The 23,691-nt window shown below is 41.4% G+C and overlaps 1 protein-coding gene across 1 annotated transcript in view; it reads left to right on the top strand.

Moving 5' to 3' along the window:
* CHCHD3 (coiled-coil-helix-coiled-coil-helix domain containing 3) overlaps nucleotides 1–23,691 on the top strand; it is a 271,951-nt gene that overhangs the window by 213,367 nt on the left and 34,893 nt on the right. Inside the window, exon 6 of the mRNA XM_054564249.1 lies at nucleotides 791–861. Coding sequence (XP_054420224.1) covers nucleotides 791–861 — 71 coding nt within the window. The remainder of the gene's footprint in view (nucleotides 1–790; nucleotides 862–23,691) is intronic.

Genomic DNA, 23,691 nt, shown 5'->3' with positions numbered 1-23,691 from the left:
AGAGAATAAAGGTGTACACTAGACCACCGTGTTGTGCTCTTTTATGCTGTGGTGCATTTTGCAAGATATTTCATTGAGTCTGAAGGCTCATGGGGTCACCGGGACCGCCCCTGTAGACAGGTTTCAAAGTAGCCGGCCAAAATGGGTAATTTTTTATGCTGCCGCCCCAAGAAAGGCATTACTTTGCTATTACAACTTAATTTATGTTGCTTATGTGTTCGTTCATGTAACAGTGAAACTTTTTTGGAATAAAAATTATGTAGCTCCACCCCTTTGTTCTTACCAATTAATTTGTTTTATATGTTGATGCTGTTGTGGTCACGTGGAGGTGATGGAACACATTCTACTCCGTAACGAGTCCATCGAGAAGACAAAATATAGTGTGCAAAGAAATGATCCTTTCATATCCCAGGGGGAGCACTGGAATAATAGGCAGATGTGATGTGGGTGAATTTCATTATTCAATCTCAAGCATCTTTTGATCTTACAGGGATTGATTTCAAATGAGGGAGATCTAACTAATTCCTAAACAATACGTGAGGAATTTATCAGAAGTCTGAAAGAATGATGAATATAACTATTAAAGTTTACTCTAATTTCAACCTATATATCAACAGCTAGATACGTTTACATGTATTTTTATAAGAATCCATTCCACTTGTGCAAGAAATCTTTGTCCTGTTGCTTGAGTTGCTGAAGTAAGAGCTTATGTATTTCTTGTCATTATACATTTTGCACACATTTTGTCCTCTTGGAAAGTGAAAACTCTGCTATCAATCTTTATCCACAGAGCTCAGAGTTCTACAAAGTCACCACTGAACAATATCAGAAAGCTGCTGAAGAGGTGGAAGCAAAGTTCAAGTAAGTTTTTAATAGTATTATAATTACCCTTCTTGACAAGATGAAAATACAGCTTTATTGCTTTTTGAACAAGAGATAGTTTGGTATATAGCTCTCTGGAATACTTGAAAATATGTTTTTGTGGTTGAGAAGGATTCATGTTATCTGTTATAGTGGAATTCATATGCAAGGAAAAAACATTTGGTGAACACTTGTTACAACTCAGTTTCACGAACAAAGGGAAAATAGAAAGCAGGAATAATAGAATTTTCATTTGGAATAATATATATAAGATAGGGATACTGTTGTTTATGAAGGTGATATTAAATTGGAAACTCTATTAGAGCCATAGAAACCTTTCACTTTTGTATAATAAAATGATAGGCATGTCCAAATTGGTGTACCCTCTTTTCTCATTTTTAAGCTGTTTTCATTTCTTCGCATGTACCTTGAAAGCATTTAAATCACAGACTTTACCTTACCCTTGATTATGAAGGTGATGCTAAATCACTACCTCTGTTACTCCTTGGGATGTTTAAATGAATGTTCTGTAATTGGGAGATCAAAGTGTCTGTGACCCGTGGCCCTGCGCTTTCCAAACTCTGCTGCCAGATCTCACATTAGGGAAGAAGACATCATTCAGAATTTTCCTGAGTGTATAAATAGTTCCATTGTATAACTTGTGTTGGTAGCACACGTGCCAATTAGCAAAGCAAAGCAAAAAAAAAGGGTAGAGTGACAGGTTCAGTTGAAAGATGACTGGGGGACCTGGGCTCCCACCACCTTCCTGGTGCGTGTTTACAAGCATTTGATAAAATGATTAACCCCTACAGTGGAACGTTACTACTTTCTGCTACAGTGCAATTTGTGTGGTAATAGAAATCGGTGCTATTTTAACATTGGTTAAAAATGTTTGTTTAAAGATGGTTGGAAGTATATTTAAACGGACAAACACCTCCATTCTTCGTTGGTGGATCATTCTTTAGGGGCAGGAGGGCTTGACCTTCTAAGAATGGGGCATACATCTCACTTGTAAAGTGTTAATGTGCCATCTTAAGAACTCAGATGTAGAATTGGACGTGGACTTGATTTTAGAAGGTACACTACACATGTATTTTTATGATTTTTATCTTTCCCCTAATGATAAAGCAACATTTTTTTTAAGCTTTTTGTTGCAATACAGTGAGAACCTTTGACTTGGCACCCTGGGTGTTGCTTCAATATATGATGAGAGCTATAAAAGTAACTAAAATTTGAAATAAACCAAAGGAAATCATGTCTGACTAGAATGGTCTATGAAGTCGTCATAACGATGGTATTTTAGATGAGGCTTGAAGAAGAGTTTTGGTGGAAAAGAAGAATATTCAGGAAAAAAAATCGTGCTCTAAGTTGGCTGGTGACAGATTAGTGAAGATACATGGTTTGACTCAGAGGGACCATGGCAAGAGAGTTGGAAAGGTCAGCACGGTCACTCATTATCTGTTGGGCTAAGAAGTTGGTCTTTGCTGGCAGGAAGTCTTTGGAAAGTATTAGACCAGGTGAGTGCCCTAATCCCTGTGCTCCTGTACAGACATTGGTCTGACAGTGAATGTGAGGTTCGATCAGAGGCACGAGAAACAAGACCTAGAAGTACTAGATGAGAGGTCCCTGTAAGCGAAGGAGGGAAGAAAAGAGATGCAAAAAAGTCATTGAAAGATTAGACACGAATTAGGGATTGATGGGTAAGTGTACTCATGCCGCCATAACACAGTACCACAGGCTGAGTAGCTTCAACAATGAAGTTTAATTTCTCACCATTCTGGAGGGTGGTATTTCAAGACTACGGTGTCGGCAGGGTTGGTTTCTTCTGAGGCTTCTCGTGTATAGATGGTAGGTTGCTCCCTGTGCTCCCTTGGTCCTCCCTCTCTGCATGTCTCCTGGCCTCCCTCTCTTATGAAGCACAAGCACATCTGATGAGAGCCCATTCTGTTGACTTCCTTTTAACGTAATGACCTTCATCCAAATATACTTTCTGGAGTACCATGCATTGGGACTTCAATGTGTGAAGTGGGGGCGGGGGTGGACACAATTCAGCCCATAACACTTGGAAAGAAAGGGCAAAGGAGAGTTTCACAGATTTGTGGAAGCTGGATTTTATAGAGAGAGGTGAGCCTGGTTTTAGGTGAGAAGACTCTCACTTCCGAGGCCCTGCCCAGCTACCATGCCATTTGGCCTGGGCCGGCCTACCGAGAACCAGGGGCTCACAGAAATAAATGTCACGATGACTTACCTTCTCCAAGACAGCGTGGACCTGTAGCTTCGACTTCCTTTTCTCAGAGCTTCAGCAGCATTATCTCTCTGACCTTGATAAGGTATTGTTCTTTATTATATCCCACTCTCATCCACTGTGGTAAAGAATTTTAGCCTTTCCCACAGAAAGGTCTTTGTACCCACCTCCTGGGAGGTAACCTGTAAAACCTTGGAATTTCCCAAGTGATAAAAGTGTCTTATCAGTGGCGATGGGCCCCCAGAGCCATCCTGTATGAGCCCAACCTCTGGGGAATTTGTGCTGGAGACCGATTTTGACCACGTGGGCAGTCAGTTGAGCAGGCCCCTGTAAAGGGCTTGCGCGAGACCCTGGACGTTGAAGGCCGGTGAGCTCCTCTGGCGGACGGTACTCTGCCTGCTGTCACACATTGCTGCCGGGAGCGTAGCACATCCCGAGGGTGACGGAACCTCTGCGTTTGGGGCCCTCCCAGACTCTGTCCTATGTATCGCTTCCCTGGGTTGATTCTCTGTGTCATTTCCTATAATAAGTCACAATAGGAAGTGTAATAGCTTTCTGTGAGGTCTGTGAATCCTTTTGGCAAATCATCAAACTTCAGGGTGGTTTGGGGAACCCCTTGAACTTTCAGGAGACGCCAAAAGTAAGGACGGTCTTGGGGACCCTGCCCTGACTCTAGTTTGGCTAACTCTAATACAAACAAAAACCCTTTTACATGCTGCGAAGGACTTTCCAGAGTTAGTTTTTCAGAGTAGTTTTCATTACATAATTTTTTTTTTCAGTTATTACCTGCTAGACTGAACTTCCTAGAATATTGTATTTTAATTTTCAGTGACGTCATTAGCTTCACACCTAGAAAGTGATAATGCTTTGGCTGTAAGAGATACTCCCCCCTTTTTTTTAATCCTCACCCAACGATATATTTATTGATTTGAGAGAGAGAGAGAGACACATCGATGTGAGAGAGAAACATCGATCAGTCGCCTCCCATACGTGCCCCGACTGGGGGTTGAATTTGCAACCGCTTGGTGTACAGCACCCGGCCGGGGATTTCATCCTCTTGAAGGCACAGAGATGACCCAAGGGAACTTTGTCCCTCCTGAGAAATTTGGCCATCTCAGATAATCCTGACAGCTTCGGTCTCCGCAAGACAGTGCGCCCTGGTCTTCCCACTGTGTGAGGAGGGTTTAGTTAATTTTTTTTCTGACAGAGGGATTTATTGGGGTATATCTTGGTTACAGGATTGGAAGCTTTTTAAATTGCAACTGTAAGGGTACATTTTACACGTGAAATGGGCCACACAGAATCCCTGTGAGAAGAAAGCAAGGCTTCGTGCATTTGAGGCTGTGTGTGGCGAATACCAGTCACACAGATGCGTCCTGCCTGCCACGAGAGCTCACGGCATTATTTGAGCAAGGCTTAAATATTAACTCACACTTCAGGCCCTCAGTTTATAGTTTTGGCAATAAACCATTAAAACACTTTAGATTTAATGGGACTTTTTTCTGCCTGATCGATACCCCATTCATTCCTCGAGCGCCTGCGTGACAGGTCCTCGGCTGATTCTGAGTCTGCAGCCACGAAGGAGGAGGCGGGCGGCACCCGCCCAGCACAGAACTTGGGGCTGATCGGAGCAGAGCCAGAAGAAGGTGCGATTTCAAATAGAGCTTTTTAAAAACACAAAGTTAGGTCTACTGTGATGGGATAATTACACCCCTAATAAGTATCTCATTTCCCCGGTGGTAATTAAACAATTTGGAGATAAAGAATTGTGCTGTTTATTTGCCTGTTAAGAACTTTTTTTCCCCACCATGGCTTTAAAATGTTAGCTATAAAACTCAAGTCACTGAGCAAATTCAGCATTTTTTTTCCATCTAGTTTTTATTCAACAGATAGCCTTTTCTTTTCCCACCCAACTAAACAATCATTATTGACACTTCATAGCACCTTTACCCGACCCTGTGTTAGTATCTGTTAAATAGAGCAACTCCTGGTGCTGGTTCCTAGTTACATGGTGATAATATCAGGTTATAACTTAGCTTACTGAAAATGGCGTTACATATTAATCCTTATTTTCTACCTTATAAGTAATTAATTAAATAAATTATCATACTAAATAATGTTACATTGATAGTGCTTAGCACAGGTCTTGCACAAAGTAAATGCCCAATAAATATTAGATTTGATTATTTTATTGTTGTATATTATAATATGTATTTATTGTTAAATATTTTATGTCCAACTCAAGTTTTGGAACTGTGCACACTAGAAGTAATTTCTGTGTGTGTTTGCAAACAAAATCTAGATGACGTTGACCTCCCCCTCTCTCCCCCCAAAAAAGTAAAAATAAAAAGATTCGAAAGAGTTCTCGGTCTCAGGGAGCTCACGGTCCAGCCAGGGGGCGGCGTGTAATGCGTGGGTGCCAGGGTGGCACAACAGGGCTGTGTCGAGGCCCCGTGGACAGAGCGCCCCAGGGCCCAGCCCCTGGCCGTCCCCGGAGTCGGCTCTATGCGGCTGGAGGAGAGCCAGCGGTCGCCACTCCTACAAAAGGCAGCGTTGGTACCAGAGTGTTACGTACATAACATGTAACTTTTTTAATTATAAAAACAAATATCCAGTAAATGTAAAGCAAATATCAAAGAAATGTGGACTATTTTAAAGGCAATATAAACCTTGTGAAGAAAATGTAATACCAAACAAGAGAAAAACATTTTTTAAAACAACTGGTATTTCATTCCCATCCTGTTCTTTAGATAACGAAGTAGCCAGTTTCTACCTTTCATAAAGGAAGAAAAGATAATGTATGTGGGAAGTGACATAGATCTGTTGAAAATAGGGTTGTAGTGCTTTCATTATAGGTAGAACTTTTCAATTTGGCTTCCGTTTCCTTGAAAGGTGAAGCGCGTGTTAAGGAGTATGATCGTGTGTGGAGTACTGGTAATTCTCCTTTGTGTGCCGCGCTGGAGAAGGGGCTTTCACTTTATCCGTGATCGAAATGGTTGAAACCTAACTTAGAAAGGTAGGCTCTAGGTTATCCTTATAACATATTACAAGATTAGTTACCCTGTGGAAGAACTTGAGGTATTTTGGAGTATCTGAGGAATGCTATGCAAAACTCTTGCAGATAAAGTGAATTTGGTATCACTATATGTTCATAGGTTTTCCTCAGTATAAAACTTGTAACTTTAAAATTCCTTGGTTTTCTTAGGGTTTCACTTTAACAACACTGTTCCGTTACTCTTTTGGGTGTGCAATTTTAATAGCTATGCAGTAACTCCTCACTTCACACTTTGATAGGTTTTTGGAAACTTGGACTTGAAGTGAAACAATGTGTAACAAAACCAGTTTTCCTCTAGGCTAATTGATAAAAACGTGAGTTAAGTTCCTGTGGCATATATTTTATCACCAAACTTCTAAAACTGAAAACAAAACAAACCTTCTAAACAAAGACCCAAAACATTTCTAATATTAAACATTTGAAATAAGTGTGACCTATACATTTAAGAAAGATGAGTAAACACAGGTAAGATACTGATTTTCCAGCCGCTGATTGCAGTTCAGGGCTGGGAGTGGCCGGAGCCCGTCCTGGCAGCCCAGGGAGCGGAGCGGGACCCGGCCCTGGGCCGGGGGGGGGGGGGGCCCTTCCTGATGGGACCGCTGACTGCATCCCCCTGAACCCCACCTCCAGTCGTGTATACCGGGTCAATTGAGACACACCCGTGCACCTCAAGTGCGCCTCTTGGGGACATGGGAGGAAACCAGCGTCCCCAGAGAAAGCCCCTGGAGACGTAGGGAGAAGGTAAAGTACAAACTCCACACAGACAGGGGCCTCGTCCAGGAACCGCTTTTTCCCCCCTCATTATTATAACAAAAAGACGGCGACATTATTTGAGGACCAGCTGTACTAGGAATAAGTTAGTGAAGCTGAGGATGACACGCCAGCGGTATCAGCAGGTGTTTCTCACGTTCTCTATAATTACACATGTGGATCATGGACAGTTTTAAGCAACGGCGTTTAAAGATCCTGCTTAATTGGCTGTAAAATAATTAAATAAGCTTTTGACTGGCAAATTTATAATTCTGTTAGATGCATAAGCCAGTGCGCCTGAATGTCAATGTGACTTCAGTTTGGAAATACTAGATTAATAGAACTAATTGTACTTTAGGAACAAAGTTTACTCTGATTAATAGTCTTAAAACTCTTCTAGAAGTTCAGTCAAGTAAATTTATGTTACTTATCTTCATGCTTAAGCTCTTAATTAAAACTAATTTCAAAAATTTGGGCTTTTTGGGCTGGCTGTGCTTCTCTCTCCATTTTCTCCAGAGTTGAGCTCCTGCGATTTTTCAGTGACTCCGCTGCCTATTGAATATCTTGCCTTATCAAGAGAATTAAAATTATACGCTGTTGTACATATATTTGTATCTGCAGCTGACAGGTACCCTGCGCATCAGCTCTAACACTTATTGATGTCTACTTATAACCTACTTTAGTGCTGCGTGAATGGCTATGATATACCAAATGTACATGATAAATGTTTTATCTCTGATTCTCATTGATCAGTTTCTAAATGATCAAATGGTTTATCTCAGTAAGACACTAATTCACATTGATCAGATTCTAAATGACCAAGTTGACTTGGTTTCTGCTGAACACAAATTGTATTAAAACAACATTACTTGGACATGCTGCCTTTTCTAATGCAGGAGTTATGTTACCAGCAGTTACATTATAACTAGAGTTATTGTATTATAAAGATGTCTCCTTCATAATGAAAAGTTTACACAAGAAGAAAAGAATGCGATATTACAGGAAGAACAGGGCTTTGGGCAAGGGTTTGCTTTTACTAATTAAATTCTGCACTTGTATTGGGCCTTTCTTCCTCCTTTTTTAATTTGAAAGGTTGTGAGCAGGAAATACAGCAGCTGCAGGGGTGACATTTTGTTCCCTGTAGTCCTTGGGGCCAAGTAACATCTTGATTATTTAGTAAGAGACTCTGTAATTGAAGAAGCAAAGTTCTAGAAAAAGTAAATATACCTATACCCTTTCTACATAAGCTTGGTTACAGTTGCCTGTTTATAAGTTGCGGGCTATTTGCTGTTTTTTGTTTTATAAACATCAGCTCACTGATGTCAACTTCTGCAGTATTTTATATACCCGCTCGAGTTTGTTCTCTCTGTTGCTGGAGGAAGATTTCAATTCTAAAATTGAAAAGCATTATTTATGAGCTAAGAATACGTTGTATATGAAGCTAATAGCAACTGCACATTCGGCTGAAACATGGTCTTGGTTATTTAGAACACCCGATTCCTCAGGCAGGTTATTTATTACATCTTTGACTTTTCCATCTGTAAAATGTATATTGTAACTGCCATTTTCTTTAGGGCATTCAAGCCGAGAAGGTTTACAAGTTAAAAAACAAAAAAACCGTTGTCATTGATCCTCATGTAAAAAATGGTCTTACGTAGTTTCATTCAATTTTAAGACACTGGCTGCCATTTCAAGAATGTTCTAGATGGCGGCAGCCCCTTTTGTACCTCATCAGGGAATATGTAGAGAGTAGTCTGCCACCTCTCAAGCTTTGAATCTGTCTCCTTTCTGGTCCCCACATCCCATCTGCCTCCGGCAACATATTAGTTCCAAGGAGAGTGAGACCTGCTTTGGAACACACCAGTATTTGACAATATTTCTTACGATAGGCACGTATAACTGATTAGTTATGTGAGGGAAAGAAACCATAGGCAATTGATGTGGGGTTTTTTTTTCCTCTTTAAGATTGGAACCCTTTTAATCAGATCTTACTAGTCACTTCCTTTCATTTTAATCCTTGGGTTGGTTCACTATACTTAGTCTACCTACTGTTCTCTAAGGTAACAGAAGTAAATGCCAAGAAATACTAGCACCCCTTGGGAGTTAGGTTTCCATCTGCAGCATTTCCCTACTTCCTACCTGTTCCTCACAGCTTTCCATTCTGTGCAGAGGGGTCTGCAGAAAGGAGTTGGACAGGACGTCCAAGTGGGTTGGGACACAGGACTCAGAAGGGCAGGATCAGGGCTGTAACCCTTCGATGGTGTGGTCTGTTTCACAAGAAAAAAGACATGCTGCACCTTCCGCCCGCACTTCGGCAGCTGGTCACAAGGCAAGAGGATCCCTGCAGAAACTTCCTCATCGCTTTAACAGTAAAGGAACCTCAAGCCACCAGGGATGGTCAGAGTAGCCACGTCCTGTCCTAAGTCCATGACCCGGAAGTCCCTCCTCTGCCCCGGCCATGGCAGTCAGCATTTGTTTGGGGTGCTCTGGGCATCTCCTTTACTTTAATGTAGTCTTATTTATGTGCTACAGGTAAATTGTCAAAAACCAGTCTTGTTGCAGCCCTTAGGTTTGTGGCCACAGCACCTGAATTCATGACTTGTTCCCTGTGAGATAACAAATCATTCTGTTTCCTCTTACAGGAACATTAGCATTGAACTTTCTTCTTTAATCAATACAGTCCATTTAGAATCTAGCATACCTACTTGGTTATATGAAATATTAATTACACACTGTTTGTTAGATAAATGAAGGCTCTGCCAAAACGATAGCTTGTTTCTTTTCTTGATTATCATATTTGAAACGAGAACATTTTGAATTCTAGGGGAGGGTGCATGGAATTTTGGAATTTGTTTACTGAGTCTTGCTTATTTGAATAGTTAACTCTGTCGCTCATAGTTTCTAAAAGATATTTTTAACTGGGACTGCTAAGTTTTTTCCTCTTGCCGCTTCTGGATAGAGTTCATTTACTTTTTAAAGGATCCATTTGGAAATAATTTCTTTGATTTTTTTCCTTTGATGCTTTCAAGGATGAGAAAAAATTATTTTGCTTTTTGAGTGCCACTCAGCTACAGGTAGAAACCAGTGAAGCTTGTAGGAAGGCCAAATAGATTTAATTATCATCTGACTGACCTACCACATTTTTAAATGTCTAGAAAGTTTTCCAGGAGGTAGATTTTAAACTCTGTCTTTGTGTCAAATTTACAAAGTCTTGAGCATGGCTAAAAACTCTGTCAAGTTATCTACACATAAGAATGGTAGCTCTCAGAGCAAGTGGGATGAAGATAGGCACAGGCAAGCGAAAGGTTTCATAGGCTTTGGTTAAGGGGATATTTATCCATAATATGGATGGTGTTATAAAAAAAAAATCACATCTCAGAAGCGGGACAATCCCCGCTGACTTGCCGTGCAGAGCCAGTCCACACAGACTGCGCCTGATGTCACAGGCTCAGCGAATAGCCCTGGGGTTGCTGACTCTGCCACTTGCTCAGCATGCCCAGGGGAGCAGCAGCTGCAGGCCACGCGGTCTGAGCCGAACCCCAGGATGTCAGAACTAAAGGTCCTGCTCATGGGGAAGTGCAGTGCTGGAAAAAGTTCAGCCGGAAACAGCCTTCTGGGGAAACAAGTCTTTGAGACCAAGTTCCATGACCACCCAGTAACCATGAAGTTTGAGTCTGAGAGCAAAACCTGGGTGAAAGGAAAATTTTAATCATGGATAGTCCAGACTTACCATCTTCAAAGGACTTTAAATCACACCTTTAGGGACACAACTGTTGGGGCCCCGTGCCTTCTTGCTGGTGACCCTGCTGGGCTCCTTCACTGAGAAAAATGAGGCGGTGCTGAAACACCATCCAAAGCAGTTTTGGAGACAGATCCACTGAGTACACGATCATGCTCCTTGTCAGGAAAGATCTAGGGGATCAGGAAGTAGACATGTTTTCAACCAGAAATAGAGTCCTCTGTGAGCTCATCAAGAAATGTGAAAACCGATACAGCAGCTTCAATTACAGAGCAACAGAAGAAGAGGAGCAATGCCAGGTGGATGAGCGCCTGCAAAAAAATTGTGAGTAGTGTGCACAGAATGGAGACAAGCCTAGCAACTTAGGAAGGAGGGGGCCCTGACTGTTGTCCTCGTGGGGAGGAGTGGGGCTGGGCAGAGTGCCACTGGGACCGCCATCCTTCGGAGGTCCAACCTCCCCTCTCAGCTCCAAGCCGGTCACAGGACGTGCCAGGAAAGCAAGAGGGTAGGGGCTAAGCAGGATGTCGTGGTGGTGGACACGCCTGCGTTTGCGTTCTGCCTGAGGTCCGGTGATCCATCCCAGCTAGAGATGGTCCAGCGCCATGTGTCCAGCAGTAAAGGAGACATTATTCTGGTCCTGGTATTCCAGCTGGAATGGTTCACTCACAAGGACAAAAAGGTGGTGGCGATGCTAGAGAACATATTTGGGGAGAATGTTAGAGATTACATGATTGTGTTTGTTTTTTTGTTTTTTAAGATTTTATTTATTTTTAGAGAGGAGAAGAAGGGAAGGAGAAAGAGAGGGAGAGAAACTTAATGTTGGACTGCCCCTCACGCGCCCCCTACTGGGGACCTGGCCCGCAACCCAGGCATATTCTCTGACAGGGAATCTAATCAAGTGACCCTTTGGTTCGCAGGCCGGCACTCAGTCCACTGAACCACACCAGCCGGGGCATGGTTGTGTTTTTTACCTGGAAGGACAACCTGGGGCCAGAGACCTTAAAGATCGTTATGATAACACGGATTACAGAGCTCCTAAGAGGATAGTTTCAAAGTGTGAGAGGCAAGTTTATGCTTTTAATAACAAAAAACTGGCCAAGCCAGGGAAGATCAGGTACAGCCATTTTGAAAATGGCCAGTGAGCTGATACATAACCATAAAGCGCATGGATACTCTTGTACATGGGAGAACATCGGCAAAATAACTAAAGATGCCCAGAAAAAAGAAAATTTCTAAAGGCTTTAAAAGACAGATTATCACCGGTGGCTGAAATGCCTGGGGTCTCCTTAACTTAGAGACATGCTCAAGGTTGGGGGTATGGGAGGACTGGTGGATGGAAAGAGGGCTCATGACTTTGAAGGCTTGAGAAGTCAATATATCTCATCCTGTGATGCTTTGGCTCTTCGTAGGTAAATAAAATGATCAGTTTGGGACAGCCAGTAAGAGATTATAAAGGGGCAAGAAGAAATAAGGTAGGGAAAAGGCTTCAGAGGTTAGGTTGATATTCAAGGTCAGAATCAAGTCACAGGAATCACCTTACCTGTGCTGGTAGATTGGATTCAGGACAGACACTGGGACCAAAGCCAAAGCCAGCCTGCAGCCAGAATACATAGTTAGCAAGAATCAGGGTGTCCAGGTATGTGAGAGTGAGGCAGTGGCCAGCCAAGTCCTGGACGTGGCAGAGGGGGGAAGCTGGCGTCCCGTGGGCCGCCCCGCTGCCTGCCGGGCCCACTGCCGCCCTGAGCTGCCCTCTCCTCACGAGGTGGCTGTCCTTCATGCCCTCTCCATTTCAAGTCTGAATGCAAAGGGACCCGTCATCCCCTCTACGTCGTCCCTGAAGAAATGAACACGACTCTGTGCAGTTTCAGAAGGTTGCAGAGTTAAGTCATGTAAAAGATGATAGAGTTAAATGATCACATGGCACAAATAGGCTTGAACGAAAATTAGAAGCACAGTAAAATGGCCAAGAGGAGACAACCTTGCAAAATTTTAAAATTCTAAATGTAATTCTAGATTTCCTCTAGAAAAGATTATTGAAAACTCCTTTGCGCCTCGCCCCCCACCCCCCTTCTCTGTGTGTATCTTGAGGGTTAGGAATTAGGTTAAAACTCGGAGAACTCACATAATGGTCTAAACTCATTAGGCGTCTCAGCCCCGGGGCAGGCTGCCGAGGCAGCTGTGGAGCCCACAGTCCATCTCTGTTCCCATGCAGCCTCCACACTTCACGTTGCTTCTCACTTCCAAGGGGTGATGTTCTATTTACTGGTGAGCAGATAAAACTGAGGACGGCCTCACGGGGACCCTGTATGAGATGAGAACTATGGAATCTTCTCCCAGTAGGTGTAGAGCCAGGTGGCTTCAGTATTAACCACTTTATAGATGCTTTGGTGACAGGATCTATGTCATCTGCCTTTGTTTTTTTAAGTATTAGCGTACCTTCAAGATTAAGCCATTTTTTAGAGCATGGGCTTCACTGCTAATACCTTGGTACCCTGCATAACCCTTAAGATGACAAATTCTGAAAAATGTGTTGTGTAAATATACTTAGTTGAGGGAAATAACAAAGGTGAATTCTATTATGTTTAAAAAAAAAGAACAGTAGCTCTAAGATAGTTCCCAGGAAGTCGCACGGGTTCAGCCATACTGCGATGTCCATTGTGTTTTCTCACATCACAGTTGGCTAAACCTACTCCCAGCGCTGTCGGCCCTCCCTGCTTCCAACCAGATAATTAACTTACGGATGTATGCGGTTGCCCATTCATGCAACTGGGGTCAACCAAGTACTGAAATTGAAACCAAACTTTCTGAATACTGTGTTTACACACCTCCTTGCATCGCTCATTTGAGTGTGTAATTACCAAGTCCTCTCTCACTGTCTCGGTTTATCAAGGATACCTGCGTCTGGCTCTTGGTTTTTCTTAAGTGCAGGCAAACAAAAGACAAAAATTGATACTTGGGGCCTTATCATAATTAAAAAGTTCCGCTCATCTTAAGACACCACTAAGAAAATTTTAAAAATGGGCAAAAGACTTGAATAAACACTCCAAAGGAAGATACAAGAATGGATAATTAGCACATGACCAAAAGGACGTGGAGGAACCAGAATTCTCCTGCTTGGCTGGTGGGACTATAAAATGGCAAAGTCACTTTGGAAAATGGTTGTCAGTTTCTTACAAATTTGAACGTACATGTGCTTTGTGACCCAGCAGTTCTCAGTCCTAGGCATTTACCCAAGAGAAAAGAAAGTGTACATCCACAAAAAGATTTGTACACATACGTTCATATCAAGTTTATTCATAATAGTCGAACACTGATAATGACCCAAGTGGTCATCAGGGAGAGAATGGATAAACAAATTCTGGTATATTCATCCAGTAGAGTACTATTCAGCAGTTTAAAAAAAATAACATTGATACATGTAACAGCATGGCTGAATCTCAGAAACAGGCTAAACAAAAAGAAACGAGACAAAAAACCCTATTGTGTGATTCCATTTATATTAAATTAAAAAATAGGGAAAATTATAGGATAGGCCAAAAAGTTCATTTTTTTTTTTTCTTTCTGTAAGATGGCTCCAGTAGCACTTAGTTGCCTTTAACTTCATTGGAAACAATTTTGTTAGATTGTATTGTGATGGCTTTCATATCAGCATGCATTTGAAAACAAAACTAAGTTGGTGAATTTTTGTGTAGCCATTTTAATACTGAAGATGGAAGAAAATACACAACATTTTCAGCATATTATGCTTTATTATTTCAAGAAAGGTAAAAATGCAACTGAGACACAAAAAGAAGATTTGTGCAGTGTGCAGAGAAGGTACTGGGACTGAATGAACACGTCAGAAATGATTGCGAAGTTTCTTGCAGGAGGTTTCTCACTGGACGATGCTCCACAGCCGGGTAGGCCAGCTGAAGTTGATAGCAATCAAATCAAGACAAGGAGAACAACGAACGTTACACCATACGGGAGATAGCCAACATACTCAAACTATTCAAATTAATAAAGTTATTAATCAAAACGAAAAATGTGCCTTTTATTTTACAGGAAAAAGCCATATGGACTTTTTGGCCACCCCAGTAAAGATTAGGGCGTGGTTGACGGTGGTAGAGGGAGACTTGATTGGAAGGGGGCACAGGTGAACTTTCCGAGGTGTTAGGGACCTTTGTTTTCTAGGTGATGGTTATGGATGAATATACCAATTTTCTTATACTATGAACACTTCAGTTTGTGTGTTTTTTAATGTTAATTATACTTAAAATACCCTAAAGTTATTGTTAATTAATTTTAATTAGGAAAAAGTGTCCCAAATATTGGGAATACTGAACTCATAACTGTATTTTTTCCTAGGTAAAATAAGTTTTTCAAAGTTAATCAGTCTGAAGAAAATTATGATTTCTGATCCTATCAATAATCAGATTTTTTTCATTAGAATTTTGAATCCCTTATCTGAAAGTCAGGGCTGTTCATTTAAGTGTGTTTCATTGCTATAGAAATAAGATTAATCCTTGCTTTATTTTTTTCTTTCAAGAATTAGTGTCTTCTCCCTTTTATTAAATTATGTTTGCCTATTATAGTCTCCTTCTCATTAGCCTAAAGTCTTATAGAGAGGCCTGGTTACATTTTGAAAGTTATTTTTGATAAAGGGATTTTGAAGGCAGTGTTTGTAAATGAAACACACAGAAACACTGGTACTTTTTAATGTAATAATCTTAGGCAGCAGTTTGTTCATATTCTGTATTGAGTCCTGGCCAAATGCTTGAAAGCATGGAAAAGCTTGCGTCTTGGCCCTTCCCTGCATGTCGAAATGAAAGCAGGCGTTCCCAAGTTAAAGTGCCGCCAAGCGTCCCCAGCTTGCTCACATGGCTGCCCGGCGCCACCTCACGTGCCTCCCCATTCCGTGGCCAACCCTGAGACTGCCGTGTTCCTTTGTGAGTGCGTAGGTCTAAATGCTGCTCATCAACTGCATCCCTTGAAAACTGATAGATGTGCTCATTAAGGGGAGCCCTTGCTCCTGGCGCCTTTCACAAGTCACCTCGGCCACGCTTTATGGATGAAGCTGGCAAGAAACAGTGTGCAGTGGTACATCTGGCTTTGTGCTCCTTTCCGAGTACTAACATCTCTTCTTTCGGTATGTTAAACATGCTTTGTAGGGATCTTACAAGCACAAAGAAGTCAGCTATTTGCCAATTACAGTATTAACACAAGAAAGAAAGAAGGGCTGCTGTTGTGTGATGGGATTTTTTTTCAATGTGCTGCCATTTGCTCTTCCTTTTGTTCTCTCGTGCTTCTGAGATTGCACAGATACCTATTTATTTCTGAGGCAGATCCACCTGTAGAGACTGAAGTCCACCAGCCGCCACTGTCATAGATCTCAACAAAGCTGCCTGTGTGCGGGGCGCATTCAGCGTGGTTTATGAAAGGGATTATGAAGGTAGCATGCACCTGTTTCTGCTTTCAGGATGAAAAATGAATTGCCAATTACTGTCGACATGTTCAGACACGATGCTTCATATGGTAGAAGCTTGCTCAGCCGGCTTTATGCTGGGCCCCCAACTATGAAACCATCGGTTTGGAGAAAGGGGTGTGTTGGCAAGGAGGAGAGGAGAGAAGGGGATCCATCCGTGATCCGTTACTGTTTTCTGTGCTTGTGCAAGCTGTGGGAAGGAGGTCAGTGCCTCTCACCTTTGTTTCCCCAGCAGAGCTCTTGAGCAAGATGAAGTGATCAAAGCCGGGTGCCAGCGCATCATCACAGTCTCATTACTTTGCAAGCTGCACACCCAGATGCTGCTGTTCCGCATCAGGCCTCACTGATCTACATTCATAACACCTCCATTACAGCTCATTTGGTACTACTCATAATTAACCAGTTCTTTCCTTTTCATGATAGTGCTTCTCCAATACAAAAGACGCTGATGTAAAGCAGAAAATAACATTGTTGGGTATAGAATGCACCTTTCAGACATCCTGGTTAGGTGACAAGCAGGAATCAAATGTTTTGTCACTCCTGAAATCATTTATGGTTTTCGCGTGGTTGTTTGAGGGTTGGTTTGGGGCGATCGATATTTGACGCCTTTGAATTTGAAATATTGGATTTTGCCAGTAGACCAATTTCATCGACTCCTCTGTCCTGGGAGTTCTTTGCAATTAGTGGATTCTGACACGGTCTCATTTGTTTGGCTTCTTCCACCAGTGAAGAGCTCATTGACATATATTTACTTTGAAAGGTATTAATGTGACAACTTTGCTTTGGAGAACGTAACCATCGTCAGTGTCAACACAGCTATCCCTCAAGGGTCTCTCATGCCTCATGCTCTGTGGGCACTAGGAACACTAATATAAGTCTGGGTCCCTGCCCTCAGTGGACTCATCCTTGTTGAAATCATTAGCTGTATGGTGGAGGTGTCAAAACTTCATGTAGGAATTACAATTTTAACATTAGTCCAAGAAAAATTGTGAATATCTCATACATCCCGGTGGTTTTCATAAACTGGAAAGGCAGAGGTGAGGAAGGTGCGATGCACGTACATGGGGAGACAGCTTCATACCCAAGCGACTAAAATGCGGCCAATGCTGGTATCAGTGTAAAAGCAAAAGGCTGTAGGAACAAGGGGAAGAGCCTGGATTGCATGAAGAGGTGACCGCTATGGGCTGGATCCTCTCAGCCTGAGGTTTTCTGAAGGTGAGAGGAGGGAGAGTGGGTTTCCAGGCCGGAAATGGTTGAATGAACGCGGAGAGAGATGTGATGCGGCGTGAAGTTGGAAAGGAGGGCTAGAGTCAGACTTCGGCGGACTTTCAGTGCTGTGTTTTGAAAGGCAGAGCTAATAGGCTTGTGGAGGTTGAACTGTAAGTTCTACCAACTGAGGAATATTTATTTTTCATTTGCCTATTAAATTCTCACCATTAAAGTTGTGCCTTTTAAGTTGGTCGTTCTTCCTAGATGTCTTCTGTCAGACACACAAGCGTAATATTTGGTGCATGTGTAGATGTTTGTATTTACTATAATAATCACAATTTGCTATATCATATTACTTACTATTATTATGTTAACGTTATTACTATCCATTAAAAATGAGCACGTTAGCTTATCATTAATTGTCTAGCAAAGTTCAGGGCCCGAGAGAATGGAACATAGAAAAGAGTAGCTTTGATGGAAAGGTGGGGAGGATAGAGTTCCAGAAAAGTTTGTTTTATGGGATGCCGTCTGGGAAAATCTTAGGGCGTTGTAGCAGAGAAAGAGCCTTCGGAGCTAGAGGAACACGGAAAGCCAGTGGTGCCGCTTTGTCAGGTTGGCACTCTCTCTGCAGTCAGCGCCGTGGGACCCTCTTTTAATTGACATGGTGTAACATGAACTTTAAAATATAATCCTAGTCTTGAGCTCTTTGAGGGGCGTCCTAAGAATTGCAGTACAACATTCTACATGTTGTGGGGAAAGAAGGTGTTAGAGGCAAGTTGTGTGTGGTTTATTCAGATATTGTCCATCTGGATGTATGATTTTTGGTTTATATCTGTAGCTGTGATTGCCTGTACCCAAGATATATAAAATTAGCTCATACAGTGCTAGTTTAAATGAATCTTTTAAGCATTCTTTCTCCTCCCGATTACATTTTGTGGTCAACTTTTGCGTTTTGATATCCTTCCTGGAGCTTAGTATAGTGAAAAGAATATGAAACTTAAATTTATTATGGATATATTCCCCCAGCCAACACATAAAACTTCAACTCGTTATTTTAAATAGCTGCACAGTATTCCATGGCATTGATCTTCCATAATTTGCTGAGCCCATCCCCTTCTGACATGCACTCAGGTTGCATTTCAAATGATTTTTTGGACCAGTTTAAAAAAAAGGTAAAGAGGCTGCAGTGAAACAAACCTACACGTAAACTCTTAGAAACTGGAGCTTTTAACTGGTTTCCATAACGTGGATGGGGTTTGAACTGTAACCAGTCCTTCTAAGAGTGTGGTATTGGGCTACTTAACCTCTTGGGCTTCTTTTTGCTGATGTAGGAAATGTATGTTTAATGACTCATGGGGTTGTTATGAGGGGTGATGAATAATGGAGGTAAAATTCCCAGCAAGTAGTAGGACTCACCGCTGTACAGGGTCAATTTCTGTAGGGATCTACTGGTGCTAGAGGTGGCAGAACCCAGGTTACTTAACTTTAGAGGTAATATTATAGCACAAATCTAAATCTGGCCTTCTAAGTGGCCTTTTTTTTTTTTTTTTTTTTTTAAGAAAAGGAAAGCCCATTTCGTGAAAAATTTTTAACTTTTTGACTTGTGTAATTTAAAAAATACTACATTTTGGCACAACCTATTGCAGTTTTTGCTATTAGTTTGTAATTCCCTAGAAGTGAATTGAAAAAGATTAGTGGTAGAACTTTTTCCATTAACTCTGGGAAAAACTACAGAGCAAAAAATTGTCCTTTGACAGAAATGTCAATCCATACCTCTTTTGGAGCTTTTGGAAACTGAAGCACTGAGAAGCTGATTTAATGGGAGAATTGAAAAGCAAAATGTATACACATTTTCACCTTTTCTGATGACAAGACAAATGAAAAATATACTCTCAGAACTTGATGATGCAAAGAAAATAGGATTGTTGCTCTGGAGAGTGCATTAAGGCTAGATCTTTAAAAGATTTGGGCACTAAGCTGTTGGCCAAGTTCTTCAGAAAGCTGATCCATTCTTATTAATGATACATCAATTTGTACTTCATACCATAAAATCCTCCTTTTGTATGATATAGTGTCTAGGAAGCAGATATAAGAAAAAGGGAATGTTGACTACGCTACAGAATTTGCTAGAGCACCTACCAAGAAAATAAGCCTATTTTCTTTTGTTTGTGAATCTTAGTATTTTTCCTGATTTTTAAAAAACTTATTAGGACTTCTCTTAATTCTTCCATTCCACAATGTCAATATCGCTATAATGAAATAGTAAATATCCATGTGAGCAGAAGTTTTCCTGGGTATTATCTTTACAGGTATCCTTCACATAATGCAACAGACTTGTTCTAGCCAGTTGTCTCGTCTTTTCCCAAACCCATCTTAGTTTTCCATCTCTGTGAAAGGTGATAATCAGAGAGATGATATATTTAAAAATTAAATGAGGTTCCTTTATGTTCTTGGTACATCTCAAGCAGTCAATGGTTAGTTAATTATTATAGTCATCAATAGTTCAAGTTTCTGTTGAGTGAATTCTGTATGTTTTTAAATTGATGCCCGTCATATAATTCAATATTTATTTCCCTAGGGGATAATTCCTGGATGTATAAAATTACAACTGAGAATATACCATGCCTCTAAAAACATGTACTTAAAGACAAATATTTTCTGTCAAGTCATTAACCAACACTTAAGCAACGCTACTCAAAATAATAATTAAATTTTAACATGCTAGGAAGTACATAATTTAGTTAGAAATGGATATGGGAAGCTGTGCTTGGATGAATGCAGTTATTGTTAGTTTATGGTATAGGTCTCATCTAATAACTTGTCATACAGACCTTTAAAATATTTATATTAAAATTTGAGATTATGGGCAATTATAGGTTGGCAGTCTATAATAGGGAACAAGCAAAATTCTTCCTAAAAATTTGTTCTGAAGGAAAATAATTTTTTCCAGAAATAAAATTGACACTTGTGATTGTCTAGGTGAGTATTCAAAAATCGGCTAACCCCTGATTGTTAGCAATTAAGAATGAAAGACTGGAGGTTGGAGGTGTGGAGGAGCAGAAAGAAAAAAAAGGGGTGCACTTGCATGAGCGTGCCTGTGCGCACGCGTGTGTGTTTCAGCTGTACTCTCGTCTTAAAAGCGGACCTAATCGCTGGTATAACTGTGTTGCTGTGAAAAAAATGTAGATCTCTACAGAGTATGGAAAGGGAATGCAGAAACCTTGGGAAGAACCGCTCCCTCCTGGGCTCCCAATTCTTCCAGTAGCTTCCAGACTTTTTTATGTTTATTTTTTAGTTGTAAGTGAAATCCTGCTTTCAAGTGAAGTCTTGTGTGGAACCCTAACGCTTACTACAGATACGATGCTATTTTATTAATATAGCTGTAATTTATAAGCTTACGTACAACCTTTGTTATCAAAAAAACAATGAAGCTTATTTTCATGAATACAACACTTAAAAATTAGGAGCTAAGGATGGTGGCCACAGTCTTCTATCAGCCTTAGCACCTAAAATTAATTATTTGGTTGCACAGTGTTGTGATAATCCTGATTTACAGTGATAAGTAGTGGCAACTGATAATAGCTTTTCTCTTTTAACAGCTTGCCTTGCAATCTCAAGATGTACTCATCCATCAGTCTGATCCATATGATTAAAAGCGAAATAAGTTTCTGCTTCAAAGCTGAATAATTGACAGTATCTAATAAATCATTATATAGAAGTTGGGATGAACACCCAAAACTTACAATACTAAGGCACAATATGAAAATAACCTTTGCCACACTTCTTCAACCTCATCTTTTGCCGTACTCTCCCACGGCCCCCAGAGTTCGCCGTTCAAGCGAGACCGTGCCTCACAGCCCCGTGCTTCTGCGGGTTGGTCCACGCGGCCTCCCTGACGCAGCGCACCTTCACTGCTGCCCAAGACCTGTGTATACGTTAGTGTCTCTAAGGTCTTTGATGCTTCCCTTTCCATTCCACTCCTTTCTCTCCTGTCCCAGAAAAGAGGGCACAACTAATCGCTCCCTCTCTGTTCGTGTAATTCAAGCCCTTGTTGCAGTCCAGTTTGTGTTATAGTTGCCAGTGCACCTGTCTCCCTTCGAGAGAAGATCTCTAAAGGCATGAATTGTATCTTAGCCATCTTTATAGGAGTAGTACTATTAACAGAAGTTGAATTAATATCAATATTTTTATTTACTAAATTGAATTAATATAAAGGTTTTTGCTGCTTTTCAGCTTCTACACTTAGAGCATTTTCACTGTAGAATGGACCTCGTTAGTTTATAGTAGGAGAAACCATTGTCTAAAATGCTAAGAATTATAGACTCTTGGGAGTTTGAAAGGCCCATTTCCAAGGTTGTATATCATGTTACATTGAGTGACTCTCACTCCCAGTTGAAATGAAACGTTCTTGAGGGCAGGAATTGTATTTTATTCCGTTTAATAGGCCTCCCCTGGCAGCTAGCACATATACGGTACTTAGGAAGCACATGCTGGAATAAATTCATTCAGCAAATGAGGGGACTGAGGCTGTGTGACATGTCTGTGTTTAGCCTAATGGTTTGATTTATCTAGTGGCTGATGGTCTTCATTACAGGCTGTTAATACAGGGCTGATTTTTGTTGGACATCAGCTAATTGCCAGAGTTCATCTCCGGTACACGCCAGAGTGAAGGCGAGCTTCCCTCGCGACAGTGCCAATAGGGTAGGTAAGACTACAGCAGAATCCAAAACAAGATGGAATATTGTTCATTAGGTTAAGGTTTCTCGTTAACTGGGAGTTCTTTCAGTTCAGATTTCTGTACAGTGAATTTTTACAAAGGGAGGATGATTGATACTTAAAAGCAGTTTGATGTTTGCTATTTTTGAGGACTCTTTTTTACTTATGTTAATGTAGACAGATTTATGTACTTTTTCCACAACAAAAGTACACCTTATTAACATTTTCTAGTTAAACTTGGAAACAGGACATCTTCAAGTCAGGTAGGTCTCTACAAAGAAAGCCAATTAAATCCTCTATAACAAGTTACGTTCTTATGGGAGCTGACTTACCTGCTTTCCCCCCATGAGGTCTCTGTTGTCTGCTATACAAGTGTGTATTAAATTTGATTGTAGGCATTTTCTGAGCAAGGCACTGATCGGACCAAGGTGTAGAGGAGAAAAGTCCTACATGCTTGAAGAGAAGTAGAAGAGAGCCATTTCTTTTTCTGGCTTAATTCAAGCTGTAGTGGTTTTCAGTCCCATTAACCTCGTGGGTCACTCCCTTGCATGCATTAGTGGCGGTCCCACTGTAGTGTGGCCCCATCTTGCCACGTCGTAGACACGTTTATGAAGATGGATAACAGTGAAGGTTCACTGTTAACTTTTATTGTCAGGCAAGCTGTACAAGAAACTGTCTGGTATTGGCTTTTGCTTTGATTTATGGAAGGGTTACCACATGAAGAAGACATCATATAAAACAGCACTGCCAGTAGCCATTAATGCAATTGTAAGCGTAGCAAATAATAACGAACCCTAATTAGGTTCATTATCCTCTCTTGCTGCATTCTGTACTTTGGATGGGGTGTGTCCTCTTAGCAGTACAGTTATCTTCCCAGAGGACTGGGCCTCTCCCTTGCTCCCACTTGGGGTAGCGTGTTTCTCCAAAGGCTTCCTCTCAACAGCAGCTAGGCTTGGGATGCTGGCTGTCTAAGAGGGGATCATTACATAGTCAACTTGATGGTTCAGTTTTCCCCGTGACAGCATTGAGTAATTACCTGTTGGTTTCGCCTCAGGGCGCACGTGCGTGCTCGCTCTCCCACACAAACCCCAGAGATGGAAGGGCTGAAATTCTGGCTCCTGAGTATCTATAATAGCTCCAAGCAGTAGCAGGTGGCTCTTCTAGAAAATGGCACCTATCGCTTCTTGCTCAATAGGACTTTTGTCCTCAAGGAGAATAGTCATTACTTTGCCTCGGTTTTAGAGTTTCAATGCACTTGAGTTTGGTGTAGAGTGTCTTTTATGCTGCAAAAACTTTCCTTCCCTTTGAAATCTTTGTTTGGTCTCTCCCATTCAAGTTGCATCTTAATATGCAAAAAAGCAGCTGTGTTTTTCTTTAAGCAAATATAAGGGGTGGGGGAAGGCGTCTCTGTTTATCCCTTGGACAAACACGTTATATGGGCAATGCCAAAAAAGAAGAAAACAGGCTTGGAACCCCAGAAACATTACATAAATCTTTCCAACTCTCTATCAAGCAGATACGTGCTGCCCTTTATATGGCCGCCTCCTGCAACTGGCATTCCCTTAAGCGCCAGCAGCTGTGGGGGTCTAGGGGCCAACACATGCACAGGACAAATCGCCACCTTCCCCTCGGTTCCCAGGTACAGGCACAGA

The sequence above is a fragment of the Pteronotus mesoamericanus genome, unplaced genomic scaffold, assembly GCF_021234165.1.
Source record: "Pteronotus mesoamericanus isolate MK-2021 breed Mesoamerican mustached bat unplaced genomic scaffold, CSHL_Meso_final scaffold_85, whole genome shotgun sequence".
Lineage (NCBI taxonomy): Eukaryota > Metazoa > Chordata > Mammalia > Chiroptera > Mormoopidae > Pteronotus > Pteronotus mesoamericanus.
This window is presented reverse-complemented; position numbering and strand designations above follow the sequence as displayed.